The sequence below is a fragment of the Centruroides vittatus genome, unplaced genomic scaffold, assembly GCF_030686945.1.
Source record: "Centruroides vittatus isolate TY-2023 unplaced genomic scaffold, ASM3068694v2 contig_417, whole genome shotgun sequence".
Lineage (NCBI taxonomy): Eukaryota > Metazoa > Arthropoda > Arachnida > Scorpiones > Buthidae > Centruroides > Centruroides vittatus.
The window spans coordinates 87,239-101,554 of record NW_027122227.1 but is presented as its reverse complement, the minus strand read 5'-3'; the positions used below and the strand labels follow the sequence as shown (position 1 = coordinate 101,554).

General features: G+C 25.0%; 1 protein-coding gene across 2 annotated transcripts in view; it reads left to right on the top strand.

The window, feature by feature from the left end:
* Window positions 1-770: 770 nt before the first annotated feature.
* Window positions 771-14,316, top strand: part of LOC136976620 (enolase-phosphatase E1-like) — a 51,134-nt gene continuing 37,588 nt past the window's right edge. The window contains exons 1-2 of one of the 2 annotated variants that reach the window (XM_067271957.1): window positions 771-1,265; window positions 5,883-5,998. In XM_067271957.1, the coding sequence (XP_067128058.1) occupies window positions 5,917-5,998 (82 nt within the window). In that variant the 5' untranslated portion in view covers window positions 771-1,265; window positions 5,883-5,916. Of the gene's footprint in view, window positions 1,266-5,856; window positions 5,999-14,316 lie in introns of those variants that run through there. The other variant, XM_067271956.1, reaches the window with a different exon arrangement.

Below are 14,316 nucleotides of genomic sequence, written 5' to 3'. Positions count from 1 at the left end.
CTGTACATATACTAAAAAAGCTAAAAAAACACGGAAATTTAACAGTAAATTTATTTTTAGTTTTCAAACTCCTGATTAAATAATGATTAATCATGATGATGTAATTTTTGCTTTATAAAAGATCTATTGTGATATTTTTGGAATTATTTATGCGTATAACGATTCGTGTAAAATTTAAGAACTGGAAAGATCTAAGAATTTAATATTTAAATATATCCTAATACATTAAATCAACGTATAAAACATAAGTTTAAAATTCGTAGTAATGGAGCTTTTTTTCTAAGATTAAATTAAATTTTAATTTAATCAAAAGTTTTGTTGGAATGAATAAATAAATACAGAATTTATATTTCAATTTTACATTTAGAAAAATGGAGATCCTATTTAATTTTAATGAAAGAACTTTCCAAAGTGAATATATAAACAAATTAGCAAGGCTTGTTTCCAGATAGTCGTTTAAATATATTTTAGAAATATTTAAATCTAAACAAGCTGTAAATGAGTAAAAATATACCCTACAGGATCAGTCTCGTGATGATAATGTTTCCCTAGCATGCATCACTTTGAGATACGTGGAAATTTTAATAAAGTCGTAATTGATTCGAAACAAGTATATTACTTTGCAAATTTGCTATTAAAATTTAATGGGAAACATTTTTTGGGAGAGTCGATACAGATTATGAAAGGTTTTAAATTACTGACTCAGTATACGTCATAAAATTCAATTGAATTAAATTATTATTATTATTATTTTTTTTTTTTTTTTTTGATAAACGTACACTTGCCAACTGCTGCAGTTATTATTCCTCGGAACCTTAGTCAATACAATTTGTTTAGCATTTAAAACCGTTAGAGATGTCAGTAAACAACGTGTCCTTGGAACAATACAACCCTCATGTTAGATTATATTTTATGTTTATTCTCACATCATAAAGAAGACATAACTATATTACGGGGATTTGAAACGTGACAAAACTCTATTAAAATTGTTATAAACGAAATATACACCGAAACTTATCGATTTTTATTCCTCTTGTAATGTTTTGATCCCGACCTTGAACACAAATGTCCTGCCTCTATCGATCCCTGTTCTCCATTCTCTTTCTGCACGTAGATACCATTCACGTGGATACACACCGTCCTATTCAGTTCCTCCAATATAAGAGTAATGCTAATTTGTAATGCTTAATCTAGCTATTTTCCCAATATCTGACAAAATTTTATTTTATTGTTAATAGATTACGTATAGTCGCCCGTTATTATAGGTAGGTCGAGTGTATTTAGATGATGCTCCCAATTTTCTATTTGCTTTATACAGTTTAAAATATCAACTGTTTTTTCCACCAGAAAAATTAATGTATTTGGAATAAATGAAAAATTTATTTTATTATGGAAATAATATTTGTAATCAGAATTGAAATGTAATTATTGGTTTGTCAAATCAAATTAGTAAATAATCTTCATCGTTTTTTTAATTTAATAATTTTATTTACTTCTTATAAAAATTTTTTTAAATTTTATTACTAACTTTTAATAATTTTTTTATTGTTATTCCATTTTAAATTCGTGGATTTATTATAAGAATGATAGTTTATACTCTATTTTAGTTATAATTTTATTATCTTTTTAATAATAAATGACATGAGATGTAATTAAATAAACCGCATTTGTTGAATTGTTCTTTCCATTTCTTTAATTAAAATACTCATCTCTTGGCTCTCTTGGCATTTTATTTATAATTAATATATTATTTATATAAAATTTATTATTGATCAGTATTTTCTGAACTCTTTATTTTCTAATTTCATATATGCTTTTCTGCAAGTAACTCTTCAAATTAGTTTAGAATAATGATAAAAAGAAGTACTTTGAATTTTCCGAGACTTATTACTATTTTTATTAAATTTCTTAAATAAAAATATAAATCTGATGATTCCTGTAAATTAACTCTGAAGAGTTATTCAATGATATTATGATATTCTATACACAATAATATTCTTTTAATTTTTTCAACATTTAACATTATTGTAATCAGGAATGATAGGATTGATGTAGACTAATTATTACATTTATTTAGATATGAATAAGTTACTTTTATTGCTTTATATAATTAGCAAGTTTGCTACTTAATAGTAATATTTTGGATGTTTTGAGATAGAAAATAATTCAATTTAAAGCAATATGGCAATTTAATCATACAATACTAATGTAATGTTAATTATATACAGTACATGTATATATACACACACCACAACACTTAAATCTTGAGTTTGTTTAAATTAAAAATGTGTTTGGTCTTATTGATAGAAATTAAATCCGATCTTTCAGATGCATGCCAAATGCTCTTATCTAATGGACTTTCTATCCTATTTCTGCAGAGGATACTTTAAATTTTCTCTTTGTTATTAATCTGAATTATAATTAAAACAAAATTTCATTACTTATTAATATGTTACTTTTTGTTATAAAGTGTAATTTAATTTAATGTATTAAATTAATTTATAAAATTATATTTGAGATTCACTTTCTAAACTAATTTTTTAGATTAAAAATTTGAATTTATTCTTGATTTACTTTTGCTTAGAAAATAGAAAAGATTTTATAAAATCAATTTCTTGGAAATTTACATGCTTTATTATTTTATAAATAAATTATATATATATATCATTTATCTAGTAATATATATATTACTAAATTTATTTATTTATAGAGCAACAGAATTTAATAAAATTTTATTTATAAAAAGTTCAAAAGAACAAAAGTTAATCCATCTTGATGTAATAAATTTTTCAAGTGAAATTAGTTTATAAAAATCTGATTTTTACAAAAAAAGAAAGTTTCTTTGAAATAATTTATTCTTTTCATTTATGTATATTTAAAGTAATAATAAAGATTAAAAGGAAAGCGTAATAAAAGTAAAAGTAAAAATAATAAGATTTAAAATAAATTTAATTTTAATTCTTGTTGATGATATGAGTAAAAATGTTAAATGCTTTGATAGGAAATTTATTTGTAAAACTCATATTTTTATAACAATTTAATTTTAGAAATTATTTCATAGCAGAACAAATTTTAAGGCTGATAATATGAATCAGTAATAAAAATTGTATTTTTGATGATAGACAATCCATCCTGTTTGCTTGTTATTAAACTAAATATACTCTTTCATTTAAATATGTAGGAGATGATCTAATCTGTTTGAAATTTAACACTAAACAAACTATGAATTAATGCTTAACTCTTTAATTAATTTCCTAAATTAGAAGTTTTTCTGTGACTACCTTTAATTAATAATAATAAATTATAATGCACACATTAATGGCTCTTCTTGTACTGTACAAAATTTAAAATAGATGTAGTAATTTTATTCAGGAAAATAAAACTGATGAATTGTTTAAATTGTTTAAAACTGTGCAAATATTTTTGCATTTTAACACAGTATTGAATGTATATTACACATGTTCAAAAAATAAGTATAATTGTCCAATCATCAGATAGATCAAAAAAATCAATAAAATAAACAGGGAAAATTTTATGTAAACATTTCTAGATGATAAAAATACCCAGGATGTAGTTGAATATTTCATTAAAAACCATAAATTTATGCAAAATATACAGGACCCATAAATATAGAAGTAGTATAGCATTATTTCTGCTGTGTTTAACCATTGAGGACAGTTTGTACTGTATGTTACTGATAGCAATGATGATGACAGATGCCACTTACACAATATTATTAAAAGAATTATTGGAAGACTAGAAGCAAGCCAGTTGCAGACAGATGTTTCTAGGACTCTGGATGTGCCACAGATCATTACATCCAGACTTTGGGTCTTATTTCAAAGAAAGAGATTATGCCAAACAGGAAGTGAATATCCTATAATTACCATCCCTCAACAGGACTGCTAATTGATGTTAATAGAATGCACATCATAACAGAAGACTGTCTAGTAGATGGCTCTAGAAGAGCTGTTTTCAGCCACCAATGTAAAACTTTTACAACAAACTATCTACACGTGACTTCAGGCAAATAGTCTTTTTGTCAGATCCCAGTATGTTACATTTTACACTACCAGTTTGTTGCAATAATTTTGCATTCCCATTTGACTCTGTTCACAGAAGAGCCCATTTTAAGATGGTGTCAAGAACATCAACATTGGACTTTGAATGAATGAGGCAATGTTCTGTTCATTTGAATCCAGATGCAGTCTAAAGAACAATTATCAGATTAGAATATGGAGAGCAGGGAAGCCAATATAGTCCCATGAATATTGTGAAAAGAAACCAGTTTGAGATGGTGGCATTTATGCTTAACAGCTTTGCTGAGCTTCAGATTTTTCCAAGGAATGCCATTACCAAAAGGTGGGATGCTCTAAACAGATGAGTTGCATCCAATCAGCCTCCATCAAGAGCACTTCAGAAATTTCATGTTGATCTTATTCAAGAATAGATTTAGCTCCCAATGGAGTGCATAAGCAATGTTATAACCAGCATGAGCAATTGCTGTGCAGTTTGTCTGTATGAAGGAAGCAACCACATTCCTTGTTAATCATTTTCAGTGCAAAAAGATTTTGACAATGCTTAATACTATTTCTTCTTTTTGGATTGAACTAATTTAGATTAAACTTTTTGTTTTTCAATTGTTTTGTTGCATAACATACAAGCAGAATACTGTATTCTTTAAGTTTCACATTGTTTTTATAGTAGTTCCTGAGATATAGGCCAAAGGCATTGCTTATTTTTTTGGACATGAGTATATGTTAAAACAATTTTTGATGTGAGTAATCCGATATAAAACCAGCATTAAATGAAAAATAATTATTACAATAAAACATGCAAATAACTCATTTATTATTAGTAATTTTTTTTTTAAATTGGGAACATTTTCATAATATTTAAAATCAAAATTTGTAAAATTTAGACTTTTGATTTTCTAATTAATATTGATAAGTTTTGAGTAACAACCTGCTGCTATTTGAATTTTAATCTGTTTTATCTAAAACATTTTATTATTAAAAATAACTTTGATTGTGATGTAATTTATTTTTACATTTATAAGTAAATCATCTTACAGTAAACGATTTCATTTATTTAGATTTGATGAATTTTAAATATAAAAATTTATTCATTATCATAAATTTTAATGTTTCACATAAATCTTTAGAAGTTCTAATTCTATTAACATTTTTAAAAATATTCTTTACAAGTAAAGGATTATTATGTTGCATGTAACTTAATAAATATTAATTCTTTCAAAAATAATATAATTTTGATATATAACATTAACTAGTAACAAGATGATATTTTTTTCTGATGCTGTCTTAAGCTTTACTATTTTTTTTTAAATCTCAAAATAAAGTATAGACTTTCACATTAACTAATTGATTAAATTTGAATTTGTAATATTTGTTATAAATATCCAATTTTCTAATTCAGCATAAATTCAGATACTTTAATGATCAATATTAATAACTTTTAATTAGAATGAATAAATTCCATTCTATTCATTCCATTATAATTACATTACATTGATTAATCTAATAGCAGAGCTAATAAAAGTAATATTCATTTATCAATATAATTTAAATGAAGTATTATGATATTATGATATAATTTTATAAATGAAGTAAATTACTATCAATTACCCATTATCTAATACAAAGTAATTCTGTTATCTATTAATAAATCATTTTTTCATTTAACATAATACTGTTGTATCAAGAAATTATCAAAATGATTTTTATGTATATTTTTTTAATTTTAGAATTATTTTTCATATTGTTAACAACAAAATCCCTTTCAAAATAGTAGTTAATTTCTATTAATTTTTTAATTTTATTTTGCTTGCTTTCTTAGTTATCCTTCTTTACACTTATCTGCAGAGTCATTCATTGACTGCTGTTATGGTCATTTAAAATGGCTATATCAAGGCAACCAGAAATTATCACAACAGATTCTAGTGGAGAAGGATTATGTGAAGAACAACCATCACGTGGAGGTAATCTTAATGTTAAAACAAATTTTATTTTTAAAATAATTCAGAAAATAATAGTTATTAATAAATTATGTTTTTAATAATAATAATCTAAAAATAAGCTCAAAATTCTTTATTTGAATATATTTTTCTTTAATAATTTTCTATTATTTTGAATTCAATATATTTTGCTATGCTTGATATAAATGCAATATATTTCATCATTGTCATGATCATTATATGAATAATTTATAATGAAAAAAAATTAACTATTAAAGCTTTACAAACACCAGAAAAACCATCAAATATACACAGTTTAATAGGATAAACTGTATATATTTACTGGATTTTCTGATGTTTATGAAGATATACCTCAAATCATCCAGTTAAAGTATATCTTATCATTATTAAGAGCCATTTAATGTAAAACTGAGTGATATTAAGTATAATACAAATTATTATCCAATTTTATTATTATTGTCAAATTTTTAATGAAAAGAATATCTAGGAATTATGGTTTGAAGTTATATGATTTAAATTATATTGCAATATTTTTTTTCATGTTAGGAAGGCATCACATTGATCTATAATTGGTTGGGCTCAGTTTGCAATCTTTTTTGATGGATAGTAAAAACAAAACTATTGAATAAGAAATAAAGCAAAATTTATCAATTAAACTGTATAATTTATTATAGAGAATCCATACAAATCACAAAACATTCCAATCTTTGATTTACACTATTAGAAATCTTTTATGTTAGAACTAAATCATGGAAAAGTACAGCTAGATATCCCAATGAACCATAATTTAGAACATTAATATGGGGACCTTTTTATTCTCTACATAGTAACAAGACCTGTAACAAACTGTTATTTAAGACATCTATTTTATTGTAGTTTTTATTTATCTTTTGTTTTTATCTTTGTAGAATACAAATATTTGAAATGCTTGAATAAGTTAGTTCTAAATTATAAATTCAACTAATACAACGTCACAACAAAAACCTTTTAACAGTGTTGTATTCGACAGAAAACCAACTAACGTTTTCAGCCTCCACCAACTATTCAAAACTGGGAATACATTACTAATCGATACACATATAACCAATATCCAGTAAGAAATTACAAGAAAGCAAATGTTTTCAACCATGTTTAATGGGCATTCTGTCAGGCTACTGGACATTATAAGGCTAACGTCATCAGTTAGCTTGACAATACCTGTTAAACATTGTTGAAAATGTTTCTTTTCTTGTAATTTATTCTTATAGGTCTAACCAATATCCAGTACGTGCAGTGTTTATATTCTAAATTATCTAGAAACCAAAGAATTTTCATTCATAAGTAAAGAAATGAATTAAATTTCTTAAAAATCAGTAATTTATTTATTTAAATTGTCAAATTCTGAAATTGATTCAAAACAAGTGATGAATATAATATCAGAACATAAATAACCAAATGTTTTTATAAATACTTATAAAAAGAAGTTTAAATTTTTTCTGAATATTTTTATTCATATTTCATTAAAGATTTCATAATTCATTCTTTCTGAATGCATTATGGATTTTGCAATTCCATATTTGGAGTGCATATACAGTATATATTCTTATTGCAAAATAACTTAAAAGAAAACTTTAAAGTTTTTAAAAAACAAACTGTATTATTAGCCAATTTTTAATATTTCCAAACATTTTTTTTAAGAATCCTTAGGATTCATTCAAAGTTTAAAAAAATTTAAATTTTATTCAACTCTTTGACAAATAAAGATACTAACTTCCAGCATATTTGAAAACTATCTTTCAAAATTAAATATCACTAGAGACAGTGTTCAAAGATGTTAGAATATATATATAATTTCTATATATTAGTTATAATATCTCTGTATATATAAATATATAACATGTATATAAAAATATCAATTTTGGTTCGTTCCCAATTGAACGAATCTGAGAATGTCGTTCTGATTCACTTCAGTTGTTCATAATAAAATGCATACAATATCGTCAGTATATACTATATATTGGTATTAGACTCATTAAATGAAGCATTTATGTGATAATATCAAATTCTTTAAAAATGCTAATACAAAAGGGAAAAGTGTCGTGTCCACTGACAGAGCATGCCAGATGCTGACAGTGGCAAGTATGAAGTATATATTAATATATTTTTCTAATTTATTTAAATATATACTTCTCAAAACAATACCTTGTTTAAATATATAATTAAACAATATTTTTAAAATAATGTTGCTGAATAAATTTATTTAAATGATCAAATCTTTTAGAAAAGTTAAAAAAATGATTGAGTTAAATAAACATATTTTATTCTTCACATTTAATATGAAAACTGTTGACTGTTCATACTTAATGTTAAACTGATTAATTTTTTTGAAAAACATTTCTAACAAATAAACTGATTGAAGAAAAATATAAAAATCCATGAAATGTTCTAAAATCAAAACCAATAAATAAATGAAATATAATTTTCATTTAATAATTAGGCATAATTTATGACAGTATTTAAATAACAACAATAAAAAATGAAAACTGCAAATATGAAATTGCAATGATTCACTTCTGTTTGAAAGTAATTTGGTTAGAAAATTCAAATTTTCTATTATTTAAACAGTATTTTTAATAAATGGTTGATGATTTTTGAAAGAATATGAGAAGCCTCTATAAATAAAGCCTTTGCTTAGAAAATCCCAGTTTTTAGGAAGGAATTTTGTAATATATATATAAGTTACAAAAATCCTTCCTAAACACAGTAAAATTAAAACTATAGTTGTAAGAGACGACATCTTTTAAATTGTGGAATTTATTATCGGCATATAAATTCAATATAATTTTGATATTTGAGAACAAGCATATGAACAATTTATTTTTATTCTAAAGCAAGAATATAAAATAGTTCTGTGTGTATCGTCCTTGTAATCCAAATAATGATTCTGGTAGACGATCATACAGCAATGGTTAGGGAAATTTTTGTTTATTAATAATGATTGTCTACCAGAATCATTATTTGGATTACAAGGATGATACACACAGAATTAGTATACACAGCAACCATACTTACTAATATAAAATAGATTTTTTAAATATATTATATTCAACCAAATATAAAATAAAAACCCATATTTAAAAATTACGTAGGAAACTAGTATTATTTCTTTTATTTATTAAAATAAATATACACTGTATATATGTTTATTATACATATACTGCATTACCTTCAAAAGTATTTTGCAGAAGAGTTTAAGGATAGTATTTGAAAGATTACTTGTATGGTTTGAAAATAATTTTACATAATATTATGATAGTGCTAGCTGCATTAAAACTAATTAGTTGATAATTAGTATCATGATTTGATTTTGTTCTCTCATAACATATTTTAAAATATTCTTTTTACTAATATTTGATGCTGATAATCATTCATGTCTATTTAAATTACAATTCAAATCAAATTAACACTCAGATAAGTTTTTAGATGTTATTTAAAATTACTTATTAATGTTTTATAATTTAAGCATCAGATCTAATTGTTTTGATATTGATGATCTGGTGGAGTTAATAAGAACAGAAAATATTAATAGATTTTTAAATGACTTCTGAAACTTTCTCCTAAGTGAATAAAGTGTCTTTATTAATGCTTATTGGGTATTTTTGTGCTGAAGATATACTATATATGAGCTCTGACTAATAACTAATTTAATGATTTTGAATTTTGTATTGTCGTAAGCAAATTACTATCTATCATTAAATTGAAAGACAAAATAACTTTTTAATCAACTAATTAATATTTGAAATATCAGGAAAAACACATCTGGGAATGGGATTTGAACTTGTAACTTTTGCTAAGTGTGCATTCTCAACAATACTATCCAAAGCTGCATTGTGTTACTCTACACGTCTGCATGGTAAAAATTAGGGGTATACTATCTAAACTCCAAATCATACTAATTAAATACCAGTACTTAATTTTGAAATATGGCACAGAATCATAAAGTTTATATATTAAAATATTTAAATCATTAAATTGGTTAATAAGTGATGTTTTACGTATTGTGTTTAGTAAAAACACTAGTGTCAAATTGTTTTTATTGGTATTATACTTTGAAAGATAAAAGTATTGAATTAGGAATGCACTTGTTCCTATTCTATAACTGCTTTTTATTTATTAATTAATAGTTAAGTATTATATAACGTATCAATATTGTTATGAATTTATTGTAACTACAATAGAAAATAAAATTTTATAAAATTATCCTAAATCTAAATAAAAGCATGAAACTAATTAATATTTTTCAAGCATTTAATTTGCAGCTTATCTATTTTAAAAGGCAATTTTAAAATGCAAATATGAACTCATATTGTCACTGCTTACCCCAACCTAAGGGCACTCATAGATGTTCCGTAGGTTGGGGTAAACAGTAAGATAAATAAAAGGTTTGTTCTAAACAATTTCCTGCCACGAGTTATATGAATAAAATACATTAATTAAAAAATATCTGAAACTTTATCATAAAAAATCCATTTTCAATCATAAATTATGAATTAAATACATATTGACACAGTTCAGAATACTGTGTATTAATGAAAATTATCATTTTATCATAAAATATATTTCATTTCCTAATACATATTATATATATATATATATATATATATATTATTCATATAAATATATTTGTCCTTCAAAACTCATGAAATAATTATATTAAATCAATAAAAATCTGCATATTTCATGTTTAAATGCATTTATTTAAAAACATAAATCAATTTTTAACTCAACAATATTAAAGCCAAATGATTGCCAAATTATAGTCTGACATATTCCAGTAATTGTTCGGCTTTAATATATAACTATCGAATTTTAGATGTTGATATTTGTATGTAACTCAATTGATTTAAAATATATTCCTAAATTAATAGTTTTCAATCAAACGTTTATGTTTGATTGAAATTTTTTGCCTTTATATAGGAAATCCTCATTAGTTTGAAATTCAAGGGACAAAACAATCGCGAATTCGAATGATCAAGTTTTTGAATTATCTGAGATTTACACATTTCTGTACAATATGTCAAATGCCATTTAATGCACATTTATTAAGCAAATGGAATATGGTTACATATATAAAAAGCTATTTTTGTTAATAATAATTACTGTAACAATAATATAAGTAAACTGCAAGTAACAGCATGTCTGGTGAGAATCTCACAGATTGCAAGATAGGTTTTATAAAAAAGCAAGCAGAATTCCTGGAAATGTAGCCCAAATTATTTTTAAAGTAGCCCAAAAAGTAGTAAGTCACCCAAACCTAGTAGCCTACAGCCATACAAATATCTCAGTCTGTTACTTGTAGCCAAATCTTGCAATCCCAAAACCCAGCCATATTTTATGAAAAAGAGAAAAGGGTATTCCGTGGATAAGGTGACACTTGAAAATGTGTTACTGTAAAAGCAAAGCCATGTTGACCAGATTAGAGTTGTTCTTAGTTTATTGTTCTTTTATAGTATGGAAGCATTTTGAACTAATCGAATGAGTTAACATTCACACATCACAGTTCGGACAGAATTTTCACTTTGAATTTTGAAGTAACTACATTTTAAACTAACTGAATTCCTTAACATGTAAATCTCTATATTCCCAGCCAGGACAAACAGTACAGTTACAAACTAATTGGATTTCAAACTATCCGAGTTTTAATTAACAAGGATTTCCTGTATTTCTAACCAAACCATACTTTGGCTAAAATATTAAGTTCCATATTACAATATCTATTAACTCTTCTTTTAAAAAATTTTGATCAGATTCTAAGAATATTTAAATATTATTATTATTGCAGAAAATTGGTAGAAATAATTCATTTATTCATGTAATATTTAATTCATGTAAAATCGAAATAACTCGTTATAATCGATAGTAATTTTTTTTTAAATACACAATTTAATATTTCTTAGAGTTGTTGTTATCTGAAAATTTGGTAATTTGTTTAGTATTATTTTGGTTACTTATTTTATATATCACCACCCTATCTCAGTGCCTGATTCTCTCTTTAAAGTTGTTATTACTGTGCTTTTTTATATTTGCTTAATGGATGTTTAATGTGTTGCTTTGTAATTTATTTTTGGCTTTTTTTTGTTTTTACCCATATGTCTGGGTTCTTGCCTTGTATTACAATAAATAAAATAAATTGCTATCTGAAAATTCAATAACTTTCCATGCATTTCATTTGAGATGACCCTTAAGATTTTAAATAACTTTTAAATATTTTTATAATTTAATTTTCATATCAGCAACTTGCAATTTATACATTTCTATCCCACAGTTCAGTTGCTATTAATTGTCATTTGAAAATTTTATTATGGGTTTTTATTGATTAAAAGTAAGAAAAATCAATGATAAAATTTAAAAATACTTCATGTTAGAAAGAGCTGTCATATGAATGTTTAAAGAAATTCAGGATATGATTCAAATTCAAATGACTATTTAAAATATTACATAATTTAAAGACTTAATAAATGTTCCTTTATGTTTAAAAGACTAAATATTTCAGTAAAAAAATGTATTGTATTATTATTATTATATTTAATTAGTTAATTTTAAATAAATATACATAGGCTACAATGTATCTTCATATAATAATTCTATTAAAATTTGATAAATGCAAACACCCACACTCAAGCAAAATTTAATCCTATGATCCTCTTAAAAAATTTTTTATGGCTAAACTAGTAATTACAGTATTTGTTTTATATATTCTTTTTATTAATAATTAAACTGTAAAAGTCAGTTATAATTAAATGATGTTTAGAGCTCTGTGTAGAAAGAACTATTGGAACAAATGCAACCAAATTTGGTATGCATACTTTCCTGACTACTGGATTTACATTTCACAAATGAAAAATTTTGTTCAAAAATTTCCCAATGGAGAAATTTGACATTAATGTCAGTGCAGTTTTTTTATTATGTAAGTTGTGGAACAACTTTAGAGTTTAAAAAGGGTTGCAAAACATGTTAAATGTGAATTACTGATAAATCATGGTGCTTATATTTCCTGATCACATATATTACTCATTACTATCAAAGAAGCAGCAGCACTCAATGAATTCAAACATTTAAAGTTCTTCAAAAAAGGTACTCTGATCATTATTAATCTCAGGAAAATGATTGTGTTTCAAGGAAACAAATTTTTAATGTGAAACCAAGAAAAAACCAAAAATCAGTATAATCAGCAAAAATGGAGAAAGTTGCAACCACTTTAGTGGAGCAGCAAATAGAGAATTTTTAAGGCAGCTTTAGTGTATATATGATATGAAAATTTGACATGCTTCAGCCTACAGTATTGAAAATTTTGTGACAAATGTTGCAACTTTTATCTCTACAGACAAAAATTTCTTCTGGTTATAATGCTGAACAAAAATCATTTGCAGTTGTGGAAATCACAATAACCCATAGTGGGACTATTGCGTGGATGTGTAGGTTTGGTTACCATAAGACAAGAGAGACAACAAAAAGTTACTTATAATTAAGTTTATATACAAGTAATATATATACAAAAATTTGCAAGTTGTGCACTAGGCCACATAGAGGCCACAACTAGAAGAATTAGTCTGTATGACAATTGTAGTGTGATACAACTCCTTTTTACTATTTGCTACCTGAATCTATGGAATAATACTTCTTAGGTGAGGTCCTCCACTGGCCCTGGCTATTCGTTAATTTTAACACACAGTCATAAGTATCCAGTGAGTATTTTTGTCGATGCAAATGAATTTCTCCTTTAATCTGATAATATAAATCTGCATATAGTTTCAACCCAAGGACACTTCAACAAAAAATGGTTTCTAAGGACACTTTAACATCCCCGGTTCCCAAGGACACTTTAACATAAAACATAGATATTTCGTTTTGACCATGCAACCTCTCACCATCAGAAAAAAGATCCTGTTTCCAATCTGCGCTTCCTTAAATACCCTTTCCCTCTCACCACAAGGCACAAGGCTTTGCTTGTTGATGTGTAGGGGATTGGCACAAGTTTGTACCAGTTCTGCAGAACTTCTTCCTAAAAACTTTTTAGTTTAGCAAACCAGTTGTTAAAATTGTACTTTTAATATTTGTTTATTAATTTATTGCAAAAGTCTGTTTGCAAAAGACTGCTAACTTTTAAACATCTCAATGTAGACTGGAATGGAAAGAAATTATGCAATAGAGTAATAAATGTAAATGAGAACTCATTGTTGCTGCAATTGCAATTAAACTGTCACCACCTATCAAACATCTGTATTTTCCGTTCAACTCGTGGCTACAAGTGATAAACTCTAAGCACAAATATTTGTTTTTCT